At 52.2% G+C, this 26253-nt stretch overlaps 1 protein-coding gene across 1 annotated transcript in view; it reads right to left on the reverse strand.

The window, feature by feature from the left end:
• The window catches only part of SLIT3 (slit guidance ligand 3), a 670365-nt gene that overhangs the window by 73286 nt on the left and 570826 nt on the right, over positions 1–26253 (reverse strand). The window contains exons 15-20 of the mRNA XM_047784155.1: positions 22300–22450; positions 20971–21045; positions 12490–12633; positions 11599–11742; positions 8273–8436; positions 6809–6941 (exon numbers count right to left, since the gene is read on the reverse strand). Coding sequence (XP_047640111.1) covers positions 6809–6941; positions 8273–8436; positions 11599–11742; positions 12490–12633; positions 20971–21045; positions 22300–22450 — 811 coding nt within the window. The remainder of the gene's footprint in view (positions 1–6808; positions 6942–8272; positions 8437–11598; positions 11743–12489; positions 12634–20970; positions 21046–22299; positions 22451–26253) is intronic.

The raw sequence follows: 26253 nt of genomic DNA on the forward strand, positions 1-26253 counted from the left end.
TCATCTGTCTGCACATGCAGATACATTCACACGTATATGTACCCACACACATACACATACACACCCCCACCCGATAATATACACAATGACTCAAAGATAGATAAGGCTCTCTTAGCTGCCTATGCTCCTGAGTCGGCTTCCAGAGTAATAGTTCTAAAAGGAGAATCAGGAGTTCCCGTCGTGGCGCAGTGGTTAACGAATCCGACTAAGAACCATGAGGTTGCGGGTTCGGTCCCTGGCCTTGCTCAGTGGGTTAACGATCCAGCGTTGCCGTGAGCTGTGGTGTAGGTTGCAGACGCGGCTCGGATCCCGCGTTGCTGTGGCTCTGGCGTAGGCCGGTGGCTACGGCTCCGATTGGACCCCTAGCCTGGGAACCTCCATATGCCGCGGGAGCGGCCCAAGAAATATCAAAAAGACAAAAAAAAAAAAAAAAAAAAGGAGAATCAGATCACGTCACTTCCCTGCTTAAAATTCTTCCTCAGCTCCAGCATTTCTCGTGGGATCAAGAGGCAGCCCCCATCAAGCCCTTACGTGGCCCCTACACAGGCGTCTCCTAGCGTTCCGTACACACCTTCCTCTTCTGCATTCCACCTGCTGCACCTCTCGGCCTGTGTTCTCCGACGTGAAGATCCTTCTTCCTTGGGGCCTTTGGAGAGCATTCCTCCCCCGCCCCTCTCCCCCTTTGCTTTCCTGGGAACCACTATTCTGCATTCTCTCTGAAACGCCTAGGCTATGGGTGAGCTTTCGCATCCTCTCCCTCATCCTAAGGTTCTGATATCAGGGATCTGATGTGCTCCGGAAGCGGCTGTGCTCCCAGCTCCTATGACAGGATCTGGCACAATCGACTCAGTGGACACTTGACTGAGTGAAGGGGGCTGGCTCAGGCTCAGGCCTCTGTCAGTCCTTCCCACAGATGGCCGTGCCTGCCCGAAGCCTAGAAGGGTCCTCTACTGAAGCATCTGCGGAGGTCTCCTCCAGGCCAGGGCAGCTGCCAGGACTCCTACATGCTCTGCGCCCACGAGGAGCCAGCCACCTGCTCTCCCAAGATGTGACTGACTCCCTCCAGCTGCCTGCAGGTGATTTCTGTCCCTCTCCTGGGGCTGAATAAAGGCAAGGACGCAATCAGGGCTGGGCAGTTGCTCTGGGAAGTGCTCTGGGGAGCCTGCCCAGCACAGGGGCTCACAGAAAGCAGCAGCCTCTTCTCAGCCAGCAGCAAGCCCTGCTAGAGAAGGTCCAGCTGCAGGACTGGGCCCAACCACAGACAGGTTCCCACTGCATCATGGCAGGTGAGCTGTGTTGGCCTTCTCACTGCTTGGCTATCATTCACAATTCCCCAACAAGCCGGGCCACAGGTCTGGGCACACAGGGACCTGGGCTTCTGCCAAAGTGGGGGAGGAGTTTAGTGACTAGAGGCTGGGCCTTGGGGTCAGACAGACCTGGGGCGGTGTTTACACGCTGCTGCTTCTTGGCAGTGTGATCTCAAGAGATGATTCAGCCTTCCTGAGCCTCGGGGATCTCATCCACAGAATGGATATGATAATGGCTGCCTTGTAGGGTCGTTGGGAGGATTAAGGGAGATCTTCTCTGAAAAAACCTGGCACAGCTCCTGGCATACAGTGAATGCTCTATAAATGGAAGCTGTGCTGGATCTCCTGCAGTCGGGACATTTTCCCTTGCTTTCCTCAAGGCCGGGGTGGGTAAAAATCTCCTGGGGTTCCTCCGTATCCCAGAGCACATCTGCCCACGCCACGCATTTGCGCTTGTCACTTCCTGCACTGCTCTGCCCCTCTTTTGCATGCATGTCCATCACCCTAATTAGATCTGAGGTGAGGAGAACACTTTGTTTGAGCTACTTGCGATACCCTAGACTCCATCCTCTAACCCCCTGGAGCTAGGCAGAGCTGGGACCAAGTCCTGCCCTCTCCTTCAGGCAAGGCATTCTTTCTTTCTTTTTCTTCTTTCATCTTTTCACAGCCACACCTGCAGCATATGGAAGTTCCCAGGCTAAGGATCGAATCAGAGCTGCCACTGCCGGTTTACACCACAGCCACAGCAACGCCAGATCCGAGCCGCATCTGTGACCTAAACCACAGCTCATGGCGATGCCGGATCCTTAACCCACTGAGCAAGGCCAGGGATTGAACCTGCCTGCATCCTCATGGATACTAGTCGGATTCGTTTCTGCTGAGCCACGATGGGAACTCTCAATCAATGCGTTCCTGTCATCTCCTTTTGCCCCACTCACTCTCAAAGAGCTGTGTCTCAGCCCTGTGCCCTCCTGGTCAAGCCCCAGCCCTTTCAAGTCAGAGCTACACGGCACTGTTGAGCATGAGGGTGTGTGAGTGTGTGTACGTTTGCACTGCCAGCCTGCTTCCCATGATGTCCTCAGACTCCACATCCCTATAGAAATTCTTTCTTCCAACAGTTGTGCCTGGGGAGGCATGTCATCTCTCTCTTCCCCTCTCCTCGGGATATCCCTGGCAATACCAAATGCATGATCGTGGTCCTCAGACCAAAATCAGTAGCAACACTTCCTGGATAGTGACCAGGAATGGACGGTGTGAGGACACCATTTATGGGCACTAGATTCCCATTCTCCCCTCCAGCCCTCAGGACGACGTAGGCTTGCAGAGTTGGTTTCTTGAACCCAGAAACCCAGAAGCCCTGATCTTAGTTAATATCCTTTAAATGGAAGCAAACAGATTTTTAAGCGCAAGTTGTTTCAGAGGCATAAGCCTGTGTCTAAAAGGCTCATGAAACAGAATAATGGAAAGCTCTGAAGGTGATGCGGTCGGATCTTTGCAGACAGTATTTGTGCTGGTGACTTTGAGGGCTCAGATGTCCCACATCTGCTTCTGCTCTGCTGTTCATAAGACCTTGTAGGTTTGCTTTTAAATCAGGAACTTGAGGCTGACTTTGAGCGGGTGTGTCTGTGTATTCTTTGCCTGCTATTATGTAACTGATCTGAGTGGTTCTCAAAGCCTCATCCACAGCTCCCGGGGAATCCTCCTTCGTGGGGGCTATGAAGCTAAAACAATTTCTGCAGTAAGATTAAAACCTTGTTTTCCATTTGGACTGTGTTAGTAAAACCGTTGGCACCTCAGTATGAATCACGGCAGTGGCACCAAATGACATTAGTAGTCACTAGTCTACACCTCCGTGCACTTACAGGTTAAAGAAAAAAAAGCCAGTTTTGAGTTCCCTTCGTGGCTCAGTGGTTAACGAACCCGACTAGGAACCACGAGGTTGAGGGTTCAAGCCCTGGCCTCACTCAGTGGGTTAAGGATCTGGTGCTGCCAGGAGCTGTGGTGTAGGTTGCAGACACAGATTGGATCCTGCGTTTCTGTGGCTGTGGTGTAGACCAGCAGCTACAGCTCTGATTCGACCCCTAGCCTGGGAACCTCCATATGCCACAGGAGTGGCTCTAGAAAAGACAAAAAGACAAAAAAAAAAAAAAGTAAAGGGGTCTTGAGAACCCAAAGTTTAAGGTCTTCTGGAATAATGGACAAGATTTGGGGTCCTGTGCTTTCTAATCCTAATTGGGCTGCTTTCCAAAGATAAGACTTGGAAAGTAGATTTTACTTCTCAGAAAGTTCCCCATCCCTCAAAGGGACAGGTGGTACATTGGCCCTACTTTTTTAAAAAAATTGAAGTACAGTTGATGCACATATCATATTAGTTTCCGGTGCACAAGACAGTGATGCAATATTTTTATAGACTATACTCCACTGAAGTTATTATAAACTATTGGCTGCATTCCTCATGTTGTGCAATATATCCTTGGAACATTTATTTTATTTTATACACAGTAGTTTAGACCTCTTAATCCTTCCCCGAACATGCCCTTTTTTTCTTTTTCTTTTTGCTTTTTTTGAGGGCTGTACCTTCGGCATATGGAGGTTCCCAAGCTAGGGGTCGAATCGGAGCTGTAGCTGCCGGCCTACGCCACAGCAACGCGGGATCCGAGCCGCGTCTTTGACCTACACACCACAGCTCCCGGTAGCGCTGTCCTTAACCCATTGAGCGAGGCCAGGGATCGAACCCGCAACCTCATGGTTCCTAGTCGGATTCGCTAACCAATGAGCCACGACGGGAACTCCCAAGTACGTGTCTTTCTTTGACAGCTTCACGAAGCACAATATCCTCCAGGTCCACCCACAGTGTTGCAAACAGCCTCGTTCGAAGACAGCTTTGGTGGGATGGGGCTGGGGGGTGGCTGAATGAGCAAATGCGGGTGAAGCAGGCCTCTGGTTGGCCCAACTCACCCAAGAAAAGGGACCAGAGAGGACACCCACAGGGAGCGGGGTGCCGGGGTGGGGGTGGGGGAGCCTGCAGAGCGCCACCTAGAGGGAAAAATCCCTTCCTGTCTGGACGGCACCACCTTTCTCTCGTGCTGGCTGCGGACTCCCACACCCTGCCCTGTGGAGAAATGCTATGTAATTCTTTTTTCTCCTTCTCAGTGAATTAAACTTAATTTTGTTTTGTACATTGGCAGCTCTGCCTGAGATAACTAGTGATACCCAAGGGAGCTGGAAAGGCTGAATCTGGACTCCGCCGATGCCCCTGAACAAGAGGCCTCCAAGCCCCTGTTTTCTGGGCCTGCCAGCTTTGACTTTCTCTGGCATCTATTTTTCTGTCTCCCCCTGCCCACGCCACACACCCCTTTTCCCCTCTGGGAGATGGTTTGGGGACAGAGGTGTGGGCTGCTCTCCTTGGCGAGCTCTGGAACCCATGTCTGGCAGAGGGAAGCACCATCATTGCCAAAGCAGGAAATCAGGTCTCCTCCCAAAGCCCTGAAGTTGACTTTATAATCACAGCCAATTATCTTTGTTATTTCAATCTCTGTTTCGTGAGCTTTGGGGAAAAGCATCCATGGGGCCTGTTTTCATGGCATTTTCTTCTCTTTGACATGTGTCACCTGGCGCCCAATTAGCCAGGAAGGAGGCTGGTACCCGGGTTACCTGCAGCCCCCATGCCCACACAAACCCCTGCCAGGGAAAGGGCATGGAGCTCACTGCACTGAGGCCCTGCTCATGCACATCGACCCCCACCCCCCAAACGAGAACCACACCCCTAGACTAACAGGACCCCTTATTTACATCTGCAAGCGCATGGCCCCAGCCCAAACCCAAACCCTGGGCTGACACAGACTTTTTTTTTGTCTTTTTGCCTTTTCTAGGGCTGCTTCCCGCGGCATATGGAGCTTCCCAGGCTAGGGGTCAAATCGGAGTGTAGCCACCAGCCTATGCCAGAGCCACAGCAACACAGGATCTGAGCCACGTCTGCAACCTACACCACAGCTCACAGCAACGCCAGATCCTTAACCCACTGAGCAAGGGCAGGGACCGAACCTGCAACCTCATGGTTCCTAGTCAGATTCGTTAACCACTGAGCCACGACGGGAACTCCCGACACAGACTTTTTAGTGACGATCACAACCTCTTCCTTCCCTTGGGCAGGCAGCCCTGGTCATAGCCTCGCTGAGTGCCAGGAGATGCCAGGAACCACAACACACACCAGGAACCTCTCAACTCTCCTAGACCAGGGCACACTCAGGTTCTGCCCCAGGAGGCGCTGGCAGAGCCCAGTAGAGAAACATTCCCTGGGAGTGTCGAATCTGCTGCTTGTGCCTGAGGGCACCTGCTAAGCTGGCCTGGAGGAGGGGCTGGGCCTGCGGTCCAGGCAGAGAGTGCCAGCTTGAGATGCGGGTGGTGGTGTCGGGCCGAGGCTGGGGGCTCTTCTGGGTTCCCGGCAGCCCCTCTCCCAGCTCTGCCTGCTTTTAGCACAAGCCCTTTGCCCAGGCAGCCTCCCTTCCCTCTCGTTATCTGCTCCTTGCCCTTCAGATCCCAGCTCCGGCTCCACCCCCCACCCTAAGAGCAGCCTTTCCAGCCTCACGTCAAACCTTCCTACTTTCCGATGTCATAGCAACCTTGTTCCTCTTCTTTGTAGCCCTTTTCACGGTTGTCATGTCACATGTGCTTCTGAGAGGATGGGGGGGGCACGCCTGTTTGGCTCACCATTGTCTCCCCGGTGTTTGCAGAGCACCTGACACATGAGGCACCCACAACAAATATGTGTTTGGTGAATGAAGGAAGGAAGAAATGTGAGGGTGAACGCGGCTCGTGTGGCTGTGCCAGCGCATGGTGCTCACCTGAGTACAGCTGCACTGCTCCTGGGACATTCCAGAGAGGCCTCCCTGCCCCTGGGACTCCGAGCTTTCTAAGGGGCTGGAAATAAGTTCTTTCCACAATAGCAAGAGCCCTTTGGGGAGGGAACGGCACCTCTTCCATTGAACTGGGAGCTTCTGGGGCGGGAGCAACCCCAGAGGAGCTGGTGTCAGGCACTTGGGGTGCAGGGACAAGAAGGCTCCTGGACAGACAGTAAATGGGTCCTGGAGCTCACCTGGCAAACAGGTGGTTTTAAGGGGGAATAGGGTCTCATTCATAGATGTGCTCAGGGGGGCCCGTGTGCCTGCTGGGCCATGTCTTTATGATTATCCTGTGCTCATTCTGGTGTCAGGCTGAGGGACTGTTGGGGAATCTAGAAAGCAGAGTGCAGATGGGGGGCCCTGGGGATGATACAGAAAACGAGACAATAGCCCTCCCACTTGTATTCTGGAGGGTTGGACATGCGTCCCCTGCCAGGCAGAGGCACTGAGGGGGAGTGAGTCCTGTCCCGTGTGTGTGATGGCTGCCAGCCCCCTGTTCAGGTAGGGCACCCCCAGGCGGTCTTGCTTGGACACTGGGGGTGAAGTGTGATGGATGCAGGTGGTAGTGGGATTACAGGGGGTCAGTGAAGGGGTACTTACAGCTCCGTCACGTCCTTGGGGATGCCTCTGGGGAGGGCACGGAGCCCCCTGTTGCTGCACCGCACCACTGTCTCCACGCACGTGCACTGCTCTGGGCAGCGCGGGCCCAGCTGGCAGCTGCTCTCATCATTGCCTGTGGAGAGCCCGGGAGTGAGAGGGCTGGAGGCATCCCCACCCCGGGCGCAGGTGAGGCCCATGCCCTCCACCCAGCCGTCTGCCGTAAAGGGAGGCCCTCCACTTAAGAGCCAGAACTGGGAGCAAGCAGCCTTCTGGTCTCATCTGAGGTTGGAGGGGAAAACGCACCCGGGTAGGGGACTAGAGCTATTTATCTTCTACCTCGTTGAACATCAAACGACAATGCTAAAAACTCCATTAACCAGATTTTAGATAGGGAAGAGGCCACTGTTAACTGGATCAGGAATAAGTCAAACTGACCAAAGGAGTGGTCGGGGGTTGGGACAGAGCTGTGTTCCCCTTTCCCCGCCCCCCCCCCCCCCACTATACATACAATCCCTCTCCAGCTCTCATTATACCTTTATTTTTTATTACTATTTCTTTTGTTAGAACTACACCTGCAGCATATGGAGGTTCCCAGGCTAGGGGTCCAATCAGAGCTGCAGCTGCCAGCCTACACCACAGCCACAGGAATGCCCAATTTGAACTGCATCTTCAACCTATATCAGATCCTTAACCCACGGAGCAATGCCAGGGATCAAACCCGCATCCTCCTGGATATGGGTGGGGTTCTTAAGCCACTGAGCCACAGTGCAAACTCCCTCCCCATTATACCTTAATTTCAATTAAACTACAAACCAGTTCATCCATCTTGAGATAACCTAAAGTTGGCTAAGTAAAAATTGTGCTAGCCTGAATTTACACAAACAAATAAGTCCTCTGGAATCCTGACACTCAAAGCCTTGGATCTTCAGGTGTTACCTATCGCCTAGCCAGTGACAGGAATATCCCAGAAACTTCATCTTGAAGTCTCTTTCTCATGAGCACATACTCTGAGCCTCATCATGATGCAAGAAAGAAAATTGAAGCCCAAGACTCCCATGTCCTGTTGTGTAGGTAGCGGACTGCACAAGGCCCTGGCATCATCTAAAGGACACCAGTCTCACTGTGCATACTGCACATTAGAATATCTGCTACAGCACTGTTCTCTTAGCTGGCTGTAAGTTAGCTTGTTTTAACAAAAGCGGTATATTATGGCAGATTTCTGACTGATAGAAGTAAAATGTCTTTAGAAAGAGCCCATCTGTGCTTCATTTGCACAACGAAGCCATGTGGGTGAGCAGTGGCCCGCAGAGCCCTTCAGAGCTCCCGCTGCAGTCCTGAGGGCAGAGACTCAGACGGTGGGGGTCCTGACCTGCAGGTACCGCTTCACCTTTCCTCTCTCCTAGCATCCTTGCCTTCTCAGGCACTGCCCCCCGCCCTCCCCCAGCCTGCCCCCATCCTTCTCACCTTCACAGGTGAAGTCCTGGATGGCCACGTCCTGGATGGGAATCTCCTTGAGAAAGAAGGGCTTCTGGCACCGGGGGTTCCCGCTTACGATCCGCCTCTTCCTCAGCCACTTGCCGAGCCAGGCCAGGTGGCAGTTGCAGTTGAAGGGGTTGGACAGGAGGTTTCTGGGAGGAGAGAAGGGCCTCCTTTGAGTGATGAACCTCAGTTTACCCTCGTCCTGCGGGATCCAGGTCTGCAAGCCTAGGACCCGCTCTCCAGGCAGGTCTGCTCTGGGTTCAGGGCAAGGAGGAAGGCGATCTGGGAAACGGAGGCCGACTCTCTTCAAAGCCCAGAGGTAGTCTTTGCAAAGGCCTCCTTCCTGACCTCCGCGGAAGGACCTGACACTGGCGGAAGGACCCTCGGGAGCTCCTCCCCGCGCCGTCCCTGGTTTGATGCGCTCCAGCTGTGAGCTGCCTGGCTTCCCCGTGGAGCTTTTCTTACGCTTAGATCCTTTACACGTGCCGTTCCCACCTGGCTGAATTTCTCTCCTGGGGGGCCTGGCTGGCCCCTCCTCAGCCTTCAGTCCTCAGCATCAGCGGCCCCTCCTCAAAGAAGCCCCTCATCTCCAGGGAAATGCAAAGTTCTGCCCTGTTCCCGTTCTCGGACCTCATTCCCCTTCGTTTCCTCGACAGCATCCATCCACGCTCCTGATACCTCTCTCCTTGGACTCTCAGTGCCCTGGGGGAGGGACTGGGTCTGTCTGTCCTTCCGTACAGGACAAGAGCACGGGCGCCTTATATACATCTGTCAGATGCAATGGCTGGACCGAGAGACGAGGGTAGCTGTCGCTTTCTGAGGGTTTCCTAGAGGCCTGGAACCGCCCTAAGCGCTTGATACTGACCTTCTCTCATTCGGACTTGTCACAACAACCCTAGGAAGGAGGTGACATTATTCTTATGTCATGAATGAGGAACGTACGGTTTAGGGAGGTTACGGAAGAGGGCTGGAGAGCCCTTGAGGGGCTGCAGTTTGACCCTGCAGTCAAGAGCTGGGAGGCAGCCACCCCTGGGGTTGACTCTGGTTCTGACACTCAGCAGCTGGGAGAAGATGGGCAGTTTCCTCCTCCTGCCAGCGCCGGTTTCCTTCATGCTTTGTGACTCTACCCCTCTGGGCATCTTTTATGTCTTTGGATGCCCAGTGTGGAGGCATCCAGGAGGGGTGAGAGGTGGGCTGATAAACCAACCCACTGGTGCTCCTTCCTAAACCCCCGTCCCCCTCTTCATGTCACTCATTGCTTCAATCACCCACTTATTCACCAGTTCTAGGAGGGGCATTTGCTTCATACCAGACACAGATGTAGGCACGGAGGATACAGCAGTGAACAATACAGCCATATACCCCAGTTCCCTTTCCTTCTGGATCTTATAATCTAGTTGATGGGAGGCAGACAATTTGTACTTAACAACAAAAAAGTTGTATAATATGTCAGGAACTGGCCAGTGCTATGGAAACAGAAGAGCAGGGCCAGAAAACCTGGGGCTGAGGCAACTGATGTTGGAGCGATTCATGAAAGGTGGGCAGGGAGCCAGGGGAAGGACCTTCCAGAAGGTTGGAACAGCCAGCGCCACTTCTATGGTGGGAGTGGGTCTGGGACGTGGGCAGAACAGTGAGGAGGCTGGTGGGGCTGGAATGGAGGAAGTTATGAGGGATTCGATGGCGTGGGGTCCTAGCATATTTGGTGACGTTGAGTTTTCTTCCCAGTGAGATGTATGTAGGGGAGCATGACCATAGGCAGCAACAGGAGAGGTCGCGATAGCCTTTCTCTCCCATCTTGCAAAGGGTCTTTGGGGAAGGGAAGAGAGGGGAAAAAATGAACCAGCGACTAAGGCTAACAGAGCCACAAGGAAATACTGTGAGCAGCCATAAAGCTAACATGGGCTGAGTATTTCACCCTGGGCCCCTGCCATGCGTTTGATAAATATCAGCAGATTCAGTCTGCAGAACAATCCTGGGAGGTGGATTATGAGAAGGGATAATGAAAGCACAGAGAGGTAAAGTAAACTCTTCCGAGGTCACACAGCTAACAAGAGGTAAAGCCAGGATTTGAACCCAGAAAATTTGAGTCTAGAACCCAAAGCGTTAACCATTATTCTAAATAGCTCCCTTCCCAATACAGTGAATTATGTGGGAAGGAACACTTTTTTTTTTTTTGGTCTTTTTTGGTCTTTTTTAGGGCCACTCCCGCGGCATATGGAGGCTCCCAGGCTAGGGGTCTAATCGGAGCTGTAGCCACCAGCCTACACCAGAGCCACAGCAACGCAGGATCCGAGCCGCGTCTGCAACTTACACCACAGCTCATGGCAATGCCAGATCCTTAACCCACTGAGCAAGGCCAGGGATTGAACCTACAACCTCATGGTTCCTAGTCGGATTCGTTAACCACTGAGCCACGATGGGAACTCCCAGGAGCACTTCTTTAGGTGTCCAGAAAGCTAGATTCTAACTGGCTCTGCTACACATTTGAGCAGCCAGTGAGCAGCCAGTGGCATCATTTAAAAACCCCTATTAGGTCACGTCACTGGCCTGCTGCAAACCTTCTGCGTGGCTTCCTGATGTGACTTGGATGAAGGCCAAAATAGCCCACGGAGTCCTGCAGCCTGGCCCTCCCCTCCCCTCCAGCCTTACCCACTTTGTGCTATGACCACGCTGAACTTTGCTCAGTCCTGCATATCTGCTCTGCTTTAACCTTGCACAGTGCCTTTGCACATGCTCTTCTGCTTTCTTTTTCTTTTTCTGTTCTTTTTAGGGCCGCACATGTGGCATATGGAAGTCCCAGGCTAGGGGTCGAATCAGAGCTGTAGCCACTGGCCTACACCACAGCCACAGCAATACCAGATCTGAGCCGCATCTGTGACCTACACCACAGCTCACAGCAAGGCCAGATCTTTCAACCCACTGAGCAAGGCCAGGGATCAAACCCACATCCTCATGGGTGCTGGCTGGATTTCCGTTGCACCACAGTGGGAACTCCCTCTTCCCTCTTTCTCGAGCAAGCAAACTCCCACTCACCTTTCAGAACACAGCTCTAACGCTCCTTGACAAAGCCTATGTTAGGCCTTCCTATGGCAGTGGACGTCTCTTCTGCGGCACCTCCCTCTGCCGTGAGCTCCGGAAGGAGGGCCCACGTTTGTCCATCCACCGTGCCTGACATGTGGATGGAGCCTGACAAGGGTTTCCATTGACAGATGGGTAGCTGACTTTGGGCCAAAGAGCGGAGGGTGCTGCCAGGGGAGGGGCCTGCGAGAGGGGAGCCAGAGTGGGTGTGCAGTGGGTTGGGGCGGGCTTACATGGTGGACAGGGAGACAAGCGTGGTGAAGGCTCCGGGGGTGATGGTGCTGATTCGATTGTCGTAGAGGGACAGCAGCCTCACTGAGCTCAGGCCCACAAAGGTGTCGTTGCTCACACAGCTGATCAGGTTACTCCTCAGCATCCTGCAGGGAGAGGGGCTGAGTGAGCAGGTGCCTCATGACAGTGCCACCGCGTGTGTGTGTGTGTGTGTGTGTGTGTGTGTAGTGGGATGTTTTTGCCAACGCCAAGCTCAGGCCAGTCATACGGCAGAGATTTTTTCCTGTGATAGCTGGGCCACTGGGGTACCTGCAAATGTGTAGCTACATTCTTGGCTGCGGGTGCTTTATTCATAGTGGAAGCAGGAGTCGTATGTGTACATGTCCACGTGTATATTACATAGTGGTGAGTGGATGGATGGATATTTTGGGGAGGAGAGGGGAGAATCAAGATGTGGCTGTGGACATCAGCTTGTGTGTAGGTATGCGGCTTGTATGCACATGCTTATGTGCGTATGTGCTTATCTGCATGTTGCATGTGTATCTTTAAGCCATTCTTAGGTACAATATTATGTTTGTGAGTAAACTGGGAGCGTGTGCTTCTATCAGCACGTTTCTGCTATGACTCTGTGTCTGTGAATACATTAGGGAAAGTGTCTTTTGTGTGTGTGTGTGTGTGTGTGTGTGTGTGTGTAGGACGGTTCTTTTCCTTCCAGAGAGTTTGGAAAAGTCTAGAAAAGTCTCATGTCTGTCTGGCTCCAGGAAGGAAGGGATCAGCAGGCAGAACAGTGCCTGGGCCCAGTCTGCTGCCCGCCAGGCTTCTCAGTCCCTCTCTGGCGTCCCTGCCCTCCCGTCACCCTCCCTCCGGGCTGTGACCCAGACCCCGGCACTCACAAGGTCTTGAGGCCGCTGAGGCCACGGAACATGCGCCCGTGCACTGTTTCCAGCTGGTTCCCCGTCAGCATCAGCTCCTGCACGCTGGCCGCTCCATCAAAGGCACCCTCTCTCACCTCCTTGATCTTATTGTTACTCAGGTTTCTAGAAGGAGTGGACAGAGTGGGTCAGGACACAAGGAAGGAACTGTTAGCCCTGCAGCCAGCTGGGGACCCTCAGGCACCGCCTGGACTGGGGGCTGGCTGGTAGGGGCTCAGCCTCGGGCTCCCTGATGTTTGGTCTTTGGCACCTGTGCCAGGGGGAGCAGGGACCCCAGCCCCACACAGCAGGGGCTAACTTTGTGAAACAGACTGTGTAGCATTTGAAGTCTTTTCAGTACAATCATCATTTCAATGCCCCAGGGACAGGCAGATTTAAAAGAGTTGTTCTCAAAGACTTGTGGTTGCCAAGCAGGAGGGGGATGGACTGGGAATCTGGTGTTAAGAGACACAAACTATTACATCTGGAGTGGATAAAAATGAGATCCTGCTGTACGGCACAGAGAGCTATATCCAGTCACTTGTGATGGAACATGAGGGAGGAAAATGTGAGAAAAAGAATATATATATATATGACTGGGTCACTTTGCTGTACAGTAGAAAGGGACAGAACACTGTAAATCAACTATAATGGAAAAAATAAAAATCATAAAATAAAATTAAAAAATAAATAAAATGTATAGACAATAAGGTCCTGGGAGAGACCACGATGGAAAATAACATATAAAAAAATGTTGGCGTTTCCGTCATGGCTCAGTGGTTAATGAATCCGAGTAGGAACCATGAGGTTGCGGGTTCGATCCCCGGCCTTGCTCAGTGGGTTGGGTTAAGGATTCGGCATTGCCATGAGCTGTGGTGTAGGTTGCAGACGTGGCTCGGATCTGGCGTTGCTGTGGCTGTGGTGTAGGCCAGTGGCTACAGCTCCGATTCGACCCCTAGCCTGGGAACCTCCATATGCTGTGGGAGCGGCCCAAGAAATGGCACACACACACAAAAAAAGTCTATCTCTGTTTGACTGGGTCACTTTGTTATACAGTAGAAATGGGCACGACATTGTAAATCAACTATACCTTAATAAATAAAAGTCATATGGAAATCCAAAAAAATAAATAAAACAGCTGCTGTCAGACTGGTGGTTGGCAAGGGGGGCGAGGGTGGGGAAGGGGTGGATTGGAAGTTTGGGATGAGGAGATGCAAACTCTTACATGCAGAATGGATAAACAACAAGGTCCCCCCTACACAGCACAGGGAACTACTTCAACATCCTGCGATAAACCATCATGGAAAAGAATATAAAAAAGAACGGATATCTGTGTGTAACAGTCGCTGTGCAGTACAGCAGAAATTAACACATTATAAATCAACTGTATTTCAATAAAACAAATTAAAAAATAGTGGTTCTCCAACTGGTTTTCTCTTCCACAGATCCTCTAAGGAGTGCTTCTCAGAAGGAGAGCAGGAGAAACATAGGAGCGATGCCTTCTCCCTATGAGGGTGGGGCATCTGTAGAACTTCCAGCTCTTTCAGCAGTTTCGATCCCTGCTATAAATGGATGCTTTCTAGCGACTACTCTGTGAGCGCTTATGAGGTACTTACGAGGCACCACGTGAGGGGCTGGGCTAACAGAATCACATCAAATCCACAAAACAATGCCTATTGGGTGGGTATTGCTTTTATCCTTGACCTGTTTTTTTGGGTGAGGTGACTGAGGTTCAGAGAGATCCAGTAACTTGCCCACAGTCACACAGCTGGCTGAACTGGGATTTGAAGCCAGGCTTTTGGGCACATAGAAAGGCCACCAGTAATACCCGCTTCCTAAGTGGGTGTTCCTTTGGTGATGTGGATGCCACCCTTTCTGTTACTGCTCTGCAGAATTCAGGGTTTGTGACACTGTGTCTTCCTCTGTGGCCTTGGTCCTGTCAAGCCTCGGTGCTGCCGTCTGTGACTCTGCCCTTGAGCTCTGTGAGCGGGCTCCTCCCTCTGGTGCTCAACCACCACGTGGCAGGCTGCACAGGTGATGCGAACAGCAAGCATATGCTGCAAGTTCCTGGGCAGCCCCAGCCAGCTAGCTGGCTGGAACGGAAAGTGACAGCATGTATGCCAGCTGTGGGAAGAGTCCAGCCTCCCCAGCTGACAGCCTCCACCCTGTTGCCGGGTAGAGACTGGGTCTGCAAGGCATGGTCATTGCCCACCCCTGTGGGCAGGTATGGAGGAAACAGGTTCCACCCTCGCATCATCTACTCGCTCTGTGCAAACAAGAACACAAGAGCAGAGAGTTCCCGCTGTGGCACAGCAGAAACAAATCCGACTAGTATCCATGAGGATGCGGGTTCCATCCCTGGCCTTGCTCAGTGGGTCGGGGATCCGGCATATGGAAATGGAGCTGCTAACGGGCTGAGCACCCTGAGCTTGTTAGAACTGAGGCCTCCTAGAGATGGACCAGCTGGCCCATTGTACTGCTAGACATACTGAGGCCTGGGGTGGGGGGAAGGGGGGAACACTGAAAGGGACAGAGCACCACATGCGTCCCTGGTACTTTTGCTTCTCTCAGGTGCCTTCCTCACAGGGCTCTGGGGACCCACAGCGACGCCAGAGGGTGAAGCCTCCTAGGCGGATGGTTCAGAGCAAGCAAGACTCAACTGGGTACCCATGTAGTGGGGGGGGGGAAGGGCCTTCCCAGCACAAAGGGAAGGCAACATGCAACAGCAGCACCTGTACGCGCGTGTGCAGTTCTGTAACAATGGAACAACCTGAGTCCATTGGTGCAAGCGTATCTATACCTGTCCACTCAGAAATTACAGAATGTATGTTACCTTATACGGGGGACAAAGGGACCAAAGTATAAAAGAAAAAAGTAACAGAGGGCATATAAGACAGAACCCCGCTGTGTCCTGGCCTCAGCCTTTGGATATGAATCTGCTGAGCCAGTGCCGATGCGAATAAACGCTGCCTCCTGGCAAAAAGGCTCGGTGTCCCGCCTCCCTGTACATAAGTCCTACAACACCCAAGGACTCAGTGCAGGCTGCCTGCCCTCTTCCAGGGTAGGGACTGGGTCTACAAGGGGTGGTCATGCCCACACCTGTGGGCAGGTGCGGAGGAAAGCGTTTCCACCCTCGCATCGTCTGCTCCTCTGTGCAAACAAGAAAACAGGAGCAAATACTCCTCAGCATCCCTCCTCCAAGGTCTGAGAGAGCTGGGAGTCTCTCAAACTGGTTTTGGGCTCCCTGCCTGACTCCCCTTGAACTTGGCTAGTTTTCTTATAAATCCTGGTAGTCCTGGTCCAGGATAACCAGAGAATGAAGGTAATGCACAGGGGAGGCTGAAAATTGCCCCCAAAATAAACACGGAAGGAGAGATAAAGGCCTTCCCAGCAGCCATAACTCATCTAAATGCTGAAGCGTCTCCTCCAGCTCCAGAGAGTCAGGCTTCTTAGGGAACTAACGTGCATGGGACGGGCAATGAAGATGAGTTACAGCAGCTAGGAAGTGGGAGCGTCCCATTTCCTGACATCTGTTTCTTTAAATGAGCAGAATTAACATCACATTACTGTAAAGTTGGTGAATTGAATTTCCTGGGGCTGGGAGAATGGAAAACATAAGGAGAGTGTAAAAAGGGGAAAGAATTTTCCAGAAGACCAGGCTGCTGCTCGCTCTCCATCCATCAAAGCACTGCACAAAACTGCAGGTGGCTTGGGCTGGAGGACACAGAGCGAAAGCAGCTTGGGGAAAGTGCTCCAGGCACAAAACCAGTGCATCAGGGCTTTGTAAGAGCTCCGTCATTCTCAGAACAGGATCTTCCTGAAGGTGCCCCAGAGTCCAGGAAACTTCCCCCTCCCCCGCAAGGCAAAATTAGGGCCACTGAGGATGTCTTTTTCCATTTTTGGCTCTGCAGACCCACCTGAAAGATTACTGCTACATCCTGGCTTTGACTCCAGTGTGGATGAGCATTTTATACCTGAAAGGACCCAGCCTCAGAAAATCCCACCGCGGGCCCAGGGTCAGGTCAGAGAGGTCGGCGGCAGGACGAACCCCGTGCTTGGCCCCGCTGCCTCTGCAAGCTGCCGGGTGTTCCTTTCAGACCCCATTCTCATTCTTTCCAAGAAACACTGAGGCTCCTGTAAGCTGGGGGCTCATCTCTGGAAAGCCTGAGTCTGGGAAGCCAAGCTCGGGCCCCTTCTGTCCCTGTGTCTGCAGGCTTGTAGGACAGCCCATAAACTCTATCTGGAAACAGGGAAGCATCTGTAATCCTGATGCTTCAGGAAGTCCAGTCCTAGATGGAAGTCCAGTGGAGAGAGAGCTAAGCAGATTTTTCTGGAAAAGAGGATACTGGGTCACAAGTGGGCAGCACTCTGGCACCCTGTCAGGTTGGGGAGGGGTCCTGTCCACCTCTTTATGGACCTCTCCCTCCCCCGAAGGTGAAAATTCTACTTCAAGCTGGAGTTGCAAACGCAAATTCCACAGGGTCCAGGCAGGTGCCCAAAGCCAGAAGCAGGCCCTGTGGGGATGGCGGTGATTACGAAAGCATGTTCCCCCAGCCCAGGGGGCAGCTGCTTCTCAGCCCAGCCTAACTGAAGCCCTTTGGGAAGGTGGGCTGTTTTGCCAGATCTTCCGATTTTCCAAAAGATGCCAGAAATTCACATTTTTCTGAGAAAACTCCTGATTTTTAAAAAGTGGGCAACTACTTCTTATTAAAAATATAACCACTAGGAGTTCCTGTCATGGTGCAGTGGAAACAAATCCAACCAGTATCCATGAGGACTTGGGTTTGATCCCTGGCCTCGCTCAGTGGGTTAAGGATGCGGTGTTGCCCTGAGCTCTGGTGCAGGTCACAGACATGGCTCAGATCCTGCATTGTTGGGGCAGTGGCATAGGCCAGCAGCTGTATCTCCAATTCAACCCCTAGCCTGGGCACCTCCATATGCCATGGGTATGGCCCTAAAAAGCATAAAAAAGAAAAACAAAAACCAACCACCGCCAACAAATCCCCCCATGGGTATCTGATTTCGGCTAGAAGGATCCTAGGTTTCAACTTCTGCTTGTGTTGCTCCTTCGGTATAAGAACAGACAGGAAAGTCCACCCAAGAAATCAGCCAGAAATCCGGGGGTGGAGGGAGAACACGTGGACCTGAACATGCGGTCCCTTGAAAAGCTGCCCTGAGTTAACCGCGGTGCTAATTACCCTTGTGGGAAGAGCTCACACCTTTTTTTCGTTACACCCCTTAGCACAAGTGCTCCTTAAGGGAAATCACATTATTCCAACACGATAGGAAAGGGCTCAGAGGTTCAGAACAGTTTGGAAAGACACAGCAGTGTCTGAGCTCCTGGCTCTCCGTGTGCCCTCTCCTTTGCCCTCATGCCCTGGCAGGGCACTACTGCCCTGACTGCAACCTTAGGGCTGGGGCCCCTGCAGTCCTTGAGGAAGCCGACCCGACTCAGGCACAGACACAGTTGGCTTGAACCACCCTGATGGGACTGTTTCCAAGTTATTTTACATAAGTGGTTGCAGCTGGTGGTCTCTGCGACCCGAGCTGCCCTATGGGGACATTTGCTTGGTTGGCTGGCACTATGTATACAGATGCAGACACACGCACGTGCACACCCACGCACGCATTTCCCTCATCGGCACTGTCACCCCTCCTGGCTCCTGGCTCTGCTGGTTGATTTTTAAACTTGGACAAGTTACACTCTGTTTCCTCACTTGTAACATGAAGCAATCTCAAAGCCGCTTTTGCTTGTCTTGATGGTGGTGGGGGTAAATGCATTAATATCAGTACAGTCTGGCACAGAGTCCAGTGTTTAGTAACTGTTGGTCACCGTGATTATAACTATTGCACCCGTCCCCCTTCCACAGAGGTCCTGAAAGGATCCGAGTGGGCAACCCCTGCTTTAAATATATAGCTAGCTGTTCTGGGTCGCTCAACCCAGATGCTCTCTTTCCATCTTCTAGTACCTTCTCACTGCAGCCCGGTGGACAGAGGCCACATCTTTCCTCTTATCTCTTCCTCTTACTTCTGATCCTCGCCATAACCTACAAGGAAGTGGATTTCTTTCTACGATGCAAATAATGAAACTAAGGCCCAGAAAGGCTAAGGGCATTCCTAGGGTCACACAGCAGGGGAGGGGCAGAGCTGGGCTCAGAATGAATGCAGGTCCACCTGTTCTCCCTCCATCCCCGGATTTCTGGCTGCTCTGGGCCCGGACCTTCATTCCGGCCTGGCAAATGCTGAGATGGTCTGAGGGACATCTGCCCCTTTGGATGAGAACTGAGCCTCTGTTTTGCCACAGTGCCCACCACGCCCTTTTGTGGCTTGGACGAGGCTGGGAGTTGGTTGCCACTTATCACTGCATGGGGGCTGGTTTGTCAGTATAGAGAAATAGTGCTCCATACTCAGGGCCCTGTCAAAAATGGGACGATCAAAGACTCAGAGTGCTTGTGCTTCACCCAAAATGGAAGCGTGCATATTTCTATGGAAGCAAAGGCTGCTTGATCCTGTTTACTCTGCAAACATGCACTCGCCGGCTTTACATGTTTCAATACGTGCCTTATCTCCATAAGCATGTCAATCTGTTTTGAGATTAAAAAAAGTATGCAAGTTTTGAGGGCGAATTTAATTTTTTTTTCTTTTTCTGTGGTTGTGCCTGTAGCATATAGACGTTCCTGGGCCAGGGGTCAAATCAGAGCTGCTGTCGAGGCCTACGCCACAGCCATAGCGACACCAGATGCAAGCCACATCTGTGACCTACACTGCAGCTTGCAGCAACGCCAGATCCCTAACCCACTGAGCAAGGCCAGGGATCGAACCTGCATGTTCACAGAGACAATGTTGGATCCTTAACCCGCTGAGCCACAATAGCTCAGGAACCCCTTGGAGTTGAATTTAAAAGGCCATCTCCTGGCAGATGATAGGTGATATCTGTGCTAGAGGTGGGCTTGACCACATGGACAGCCACCATCCTCACCAGGACCCACAGGGGGTCCCTCCCTCCACTGCCCCTTCAGAGTGCTCCCCCTGGCTCCCAGTTACAGAGCAGTCCCTGAGACCATGGCCAGGGTGGTGGCTGCAGGCAAGGAGGGCGGGAGAAAGTCTGAATAGCACTGATGTTTCACAAGGCAGGGGAAGGCCTCTTTCCTTCTTGCCTGCAGGGGACTGATGGGTGGAAGAGTGGAGAGCAAGATAAAATAAGGTTACAATTCATTCTCATTATTCATTGTGGTTTTGTTCTATGGAGTCACAGGGCAAGATGAATCAGTGCTTGTTGACTCATTGCTCCTAAGGGAAATACAGGGTTAGGTTCCTGTGAGCCCCGGGTCGCCACTTTCATCGCCGATCAATACACCACCTTGTTTGATACATATTTCTATTTAAAGACATCTATTGACTATATATTGCAGATTTGTTTACACTGTACTCACAGCCGACAGCATGAGAACTCTTGCCTGAAGAAAGTGTATGTAACATAAGCTTTTCTCCATACGGCATATCACCGCCTTCTTGGGCTTAGGAACACGAGACAGCCCTTTATCGCTATGCTTTGGGGCCACTTTAAACAATGAGATCAGCGACAAAAGCACAAACATGCAAAAATAATGGGGCACTAAATATATTTGGATTGAACACTTGTTTACAGTGTGGGAGCTGAAACAAGACATCAGAGCATAGCCTTGTTTGATTTCACCTGGGGACATGTGTGCAGGGCAACTCAGATTTGTTGCTGCTCTGTCTATGTTTATGAATGACTGTGAAAGCACCGCAAGTAGTCATTTTGAGATCACAAATAAATGTTAGCAAGTAGGTGAATCAGCAAATACGGGATCTGTGAATAATGAGGCTGGACACATTGCCTTTGTTCCACAGTCAGACCGAAACTCTAGGGCCCAGAGATGTGTGATGGGGGAGTGGGGTCAAGGAGAAGGGAATTACACAGTAAAAAGACCCCTGTCTGAGCTGGTCCCTCTCTGGGGCACCCAGACAGGGAAGAGGAGCAGGGAGCAAGGCCAGCCATGCAGCAGTGTGATTACAGGTGAAGCAGGTGAGGCAGCTGGTGTTTCCATCCAACATGCCTCACTCATGCAGAGGCTCTATCTAAAAATCAGGCCTCCTAAGAGTCCACCTTGTAAAAATTACTGACACGCACCCTAGACTCCTGTGTCTCCTTGCTGGTCCTTGCCTGAGTCCCTTCTATTGCCCCTTGGGGTAGATGTTGGGCGTAGGGTGGGGGATCGGGATGAGCAGTGGGGGCGTGGGTGAGGGTCAGGGTTGGTGCAGAACGTGCGCCCTGCCTCTGCATGGCCCTTCCATAGTGTCCTGCCTCCCAGCAGGTCCCCACGACTGGGCAGGGGTCAGAGGGAGACTGAGGGGCCCGAGCAGAGGGTCAAGGACCCCCCCCGGCCCCCGTAGCTTGGCGTTCTGCTCCAGGCTCCCAAGTTCCCGGGGCTGACTTACATTTTCCGCAGGTTGGGCAACTTCTTGAAGACACCAGTGGCCTCTAGAATGGATATCTCATTGTCGTTGAGTCGCCTGTGTGGGAAGCAAGCAGATTAGGTGGTGGGGTAGCCGGGATGGGACGCTGCCTCTGTGCGCCCCCCTCCCGCCCCCCCGCCATGGCTTCAGCTGCATTGCTGCCTGGACCTCACTCAGCCCACATCAGTGGCACCAGAGGAACCCTCCGTGTGCCCCTAAGCATCCTGCCCGTTCCTCCAGTGAGAGGAGGGATGTACGCAGGGCCAGAAAGGAGAGCGGGCTTCTCTACCTACGGGACACAGTCAACGTTTTGAATACTCAGCACTCAAACAAACCAGTGCCAATGATGTGCCTTCATTTTGTAGGGGTACCAGTGACAACTTAACCCCCCACGAAGGCTTCTCCAGGTTCTTCCAACTCTTCCAGCCCCTCAGCTCTTTGCTGACCACGTCCCTCTGCTAACGGCAGCTCAGAGACTTCACGTCCAACATTCATACAAGCTCAGGGGGCCCAGGAGACCAAAAGGGCTATGCTCGACTGTGTGTGATTTGTAAAGTCAAAGATTAATAATAACAATAATAATAATAATAATAACATAAAAAAGACCACCATCATTTATGCAGGGCTGATCCATGCCAAGATTCAAGACGAAGTCTACGCTTACATTCGCCTACCTCATCTTCCCAACCTGGCTAGGAGGTCGGTACCATCACCTTCATTTCACTGCCCAGAATCTGACACTCAGCTCGGAGAGCAACCTGCCCAGTCTCAGGAAGACTGCAGAAGACAGGGGTCAGGCCCCTGTCCGTCAGCCCCCGTGTGCTGTGCTCTCGTCAGCCCCCCGGCGTAGTGACTTTGAGCTCTTCCACTCAGGATAAACCAACACGCCTCTTTATAGCAGGGATAACTGGAGGCTCAGGGACCGCTACTCACGCTGGCCGTTTTCTCACTTTATGACAGTTATTTATGGGATACCCATCTTTTTGGTTACGTTGGAAGCTTCCTAAGGGCCGGGAGGGTCTGTCTGCTTTGTACACTGTGGAAATGGGTGGGCCCAGCACAGTGCCTGGCTCCCAGGGGGTGTTGGGAAAAATCTTTGTAGAATGAATGAACTGTCTTTATTTGCGAGCATGTGAGCCCTGGGGGATGGCTGGGAGTCTGCCTTTGGCCCAGGATGTAGGGGACAGCCAGGGAACGCACAGGTTACTGAGCCAGGAGGGGGCCACTCCCAGGGGGCTGCACCCACCCTGGCTGGCTTGGGGAGACGGGGTGTGGGGACACACAGGGGTTCACACCTGGGCGGGCACTTACAGGTCGGTGACGTATTCTGGGAGGTGGCTTGGGACTCGGGCCAGCTTCTGGTTGGAGCAGTCCACGATGGTGCCCTCACAGCGGCACTTGTCGGGGCACACGAGGTCCAGGAAGCACTCACTGCTGAACCTGCTGCGGTAATCCTCCGAGCCTGGGGGGGGCCAAGCAGGGGGCGTCAGCATCGCGGGGTTCCTGCCCAGAGCAAGGCTGTGGGCGGTGGGGTGGCAGATGGGGTGGGGAGGGTCTGGTGACAGATGCGGCATCGCCTTCATTTGGGGACCACCTTCGTGATGCCTTCCCCACCCCCCACCCCAAGCCACTTGCTTCCCCTTTGATCCTTGTCATTTGTCACTTTCAGTCCTTATGACTCAAGCTCTGTGGGCTCTTCAGCCTCTGCAGTCACGGGCTTTTTGAGAAGCTGGTGAAAGTTACGAACGCCCTCCTCAGGGGAGGGCCCCTGGGCTCCTGCGTGCAGCATACGGTGTACGATTTAGGGGGCTACTTAGTGGGTGATGCCCATCGCCCACGGACCTTCTGTATGTTCATGAAAATGCAAATGAAAAGATCTTAATGGGGTTTTAGTGGGGGCTGTACCAGGAGTGGGAATGAGGTCAGGGAAGGGAGTCACCAACTCAAGTTGTCTTCAGGGACAAATCAGGTAATGAAATGATAAAGGGGGCCCAGTACATGGCAGTCAGTCCCACTGACACCTGGTTTCATCATCAGGAAGACAATGACAAGAGCTGGGGACCTGAAGAATTGCAGCCTGTGGCCCTAATGCCTGGGAATTTGGCTCAGGGTTGCCTGATCATCCTTTAAAAAAAGACTGGTAATGAATTTGGACTTAAAAGTGTGCTTCAAGCACGATTCTGGTGAGGGTTAGATGTACCCTCTGCCTTTGAGAGGAAGCTCTGTTTATTAACTACAGTGAAAGACCAGTTCAGATGAGCTAAAAGTAGTTGGAGCTAAGATTAATTTTTGAAATTGAATTTTTCTTGAGGTCACACAGTAATGGTACTGGGACCAATGATGCACTGTCTTGAGAGATGCCCCGGGGAGCTGCTTTAACGATCAGAAATGATTCCCCAGCCCCCAGGCAAACTTCTGTGGGACCACAAATCTTGTGCAGATAAAAGGGAAGCTCAGGTTTTCCTATCAGACACGAGCCAGTTGATGGGGGTCAGGTCTGTTTTATTTCTACATTTTTTTTTTGCCTTTTTGCCTTTTCTAGGGCTGCTCCCACGGCATATGGAGGTTCCCAGGCTAGGGGTTGAATCAGAGCTGTAGCCGCCGGCCTACACCAGAGCCACAGCAACTCAGGATCCGAGCCACGTCTGCGACCTACACCACAGCTCATGGCAACGCCGGATCCTTAACCCCCTGAGCAAGGCCAGGGATCGAACCCGCAACCTCATGGTTCCTAGTCAGATTTGTTAACCACTGAGCCATGATGGGAATTCCATATATATATATATATATATATTTTTTTTTTTTTGTCCTCTTAGGGCCATACCTGCGGCATATGGAGGTTCCAGGCTAGGGGTCAAATCAGAGCTGCAGCCGCCGGCCTATGCCACAGCCACAGCAATGCCAGGTCTGAGCTGTGCCTGTGACCTACACCACAGCTCACAGCAATGCCAGATCCTTAACCCACTGAGCGAGGTCCGAGATCGAACCCGAGTCCTCATGGATGCTAGTTGGGAGACACGATGGGCATTCCTATTTCTACTATTCCTATTGTCATCAGCACAATGCCAGGCACTATTCCTATTGCCATCAGCACAATGCCAGGCACAAGAGCTTGGCCCGCATTTGGCCAGTGCATAAATGGGGTGTCCTTAGCACATAAGTTGTCCGTGCATGTGTATTCCTGTAGTTTCGGAGAACATGAATGTCATTTTTCTGCTTGGCCAGTTGGGGCAGACCCTGGCCATCTTCTCTGCATTAGGCGCAGAATGGGGCACCGGCTGTACAAGGGTTTTAGGAGAAGGGTGTGGGCTTGTCTGGGTTCTGCCACTTACTAGCCTCAGTCTTTCACATGTGAAATGGGAACTGAATAATCGCCCCTGTCTCACAGGGATTGTTATGAAGAGGTGAGACGATCACAGCGGTGAAGAGCCTCCGGGAAAGGGTCAAGAGTTGTACAGATGTTTGTGATTCGATTTTTTTCGAAGACCTAGTGGAACGTTTGGCCAGTCAGAGGCCATGAGAACATCAGCGTAGCTGGAGATAACAGGTGACATTTCCTGAGCACGGATTGCGAGCCAGGCACTAGCATCTGAACGTCCAATGGGTGAACCCATTAAATCCTCACAACCCTCTGAGGTTCCTCCAATCCTGTTTGATTGATGAGGAAACTGAGGCTTGCAGGGCACTCAGGACAGGGCAGAGAAACAAACCAGGCTGGCTGCTGCCAGGGCCCATGTGACTAATACCATGCTTTCCTGCAGAGGTACCCTTGGACAAAAGCTCTACCCCAGTTCTAGGGGTGGCCATGAAGTCAAGCTGGCAGAGGTGAACTGAAGGGCATTTTCCCGTGTCGGGCTGAGGGAAGACAGGAAACAGATGTTTCCTCCACCCCCTTGGTGTCTCACGCCTCCCATTTTCTCCCTATGGTAATCGGGTTTGCACTTGGTAGCTCTCTGATTCTCAAGTGACATCATCGACCTAAAACAGAAGGTCAAGGCCTGGACCCATCTCCTTTCCTTCTCTGCCCCTTCCCCATTTCGCTCCTACACCTGCTTTCCACCCCCAGGCTTGTGCGAGCAAAATCCACGCAGGTATCCCCAGTTATTTGGGCAGCTTCCTGGTCCCAGGCATTACGCAAATCTCTCCTCCTGGGCTTGCCAGCATCCGTCCCACGGAATAACCTTGACCTGGGCTGTTTCCCCTGAGACATATCCGTGTGCCGAGTCCTAGGTGAATTTCATTGTGCAAGGCTTGCTAAATGACAAACCTTTCTTGTGCCCTGGTGGTGGTTCCCTAGAGTGATGGAAACGAAGGGGCTCTTTGTACACATGCGTGTATTTTTCCTTGAGAAGGTGTCAACCATGGGAGGCTTGCAAAGTGAAGGAACCTAGAGTGATCACAGCCAGAAAGACAGCAGGGAGCACAGCTGGCTCTCCGACACGATGAGCCTGAAGATGCGCACTGGCTGGGCTGCGGCCGGAAAGAGCCACCGATTAAATGCGTTTTCGTTTTAATCAAGGTGAGAGCGGCTGTAGTTAGCGGGCATTGCTCTCTGTAGTATACTTAGCTGACCTCTGCAATGGAGCCGCTGACCCATTTTAATGAAATGATTTTGCAATTAGATTCGATGGACTAATGGGTTCTTTCCAACACGTCCCCCCCTGCTGTTTTTGTTATTGCCCTGGTTTGTGATAACGAGGGGGTCGGCGTGTGATATTTTGTATGAGTGGGAGCCAGAAATGTTAATAACGGCGTATGTACATAACCGAAAGAGTCTGTTCTCCAGTCAGAGCCAGCCTGAAATGCCACCTCCATCCCTTCATATTTCATTACTCAAATGACCCAGGGTTCCTCGGAGTCATTTGTTATGCCTAATGCTCATAACTACCCAAAAGTATTTTTAACTTTTCCAGAGCTTTAAAAGTCAATTTCAATCGCAATGCATATTTGTCACTGCCAGAAAAAATACGTGGTGGGAGAGGAGGAACTGAACGAGGCCGTCGCTTCTTCTCTCTGGGGGGCGTTCAGACACAGATCTCAGGGGATTGGAAGAGGTGACATACACGTAGACCTTGGCTGAAACGGGTCTTAGGGGAGCTGATGGCACCTGCTCCTGTCCCCGTGACGCTCCTTCCCTTTGGTGTGGGCAGCTCAGAACAATGACACTTGGTACATGAGCACAGAGAAACTTTAATAGACCAGAGGAGTGGAAATCCACAGCAACGCAATTTTATTATGCATCCCTGCCCTGCAGCCACTTCCCGG

The sequence above is a fragment of the Phacochoerus africanus genome, chromosome 1 (genome assembly GCF_016906955.1).
Source record: "Phacochoerus africanus isolate WHEZ1 chromosome 1, ROS_Pafr_v1, whole genome shotgun sequence".
Taxonomy (NCBI): Eukaryota; Metazoa; Chordata; class Mammalia; order Artiodactyla; family Suidae; genus Phacochoerus; species Phacochoerus africanus.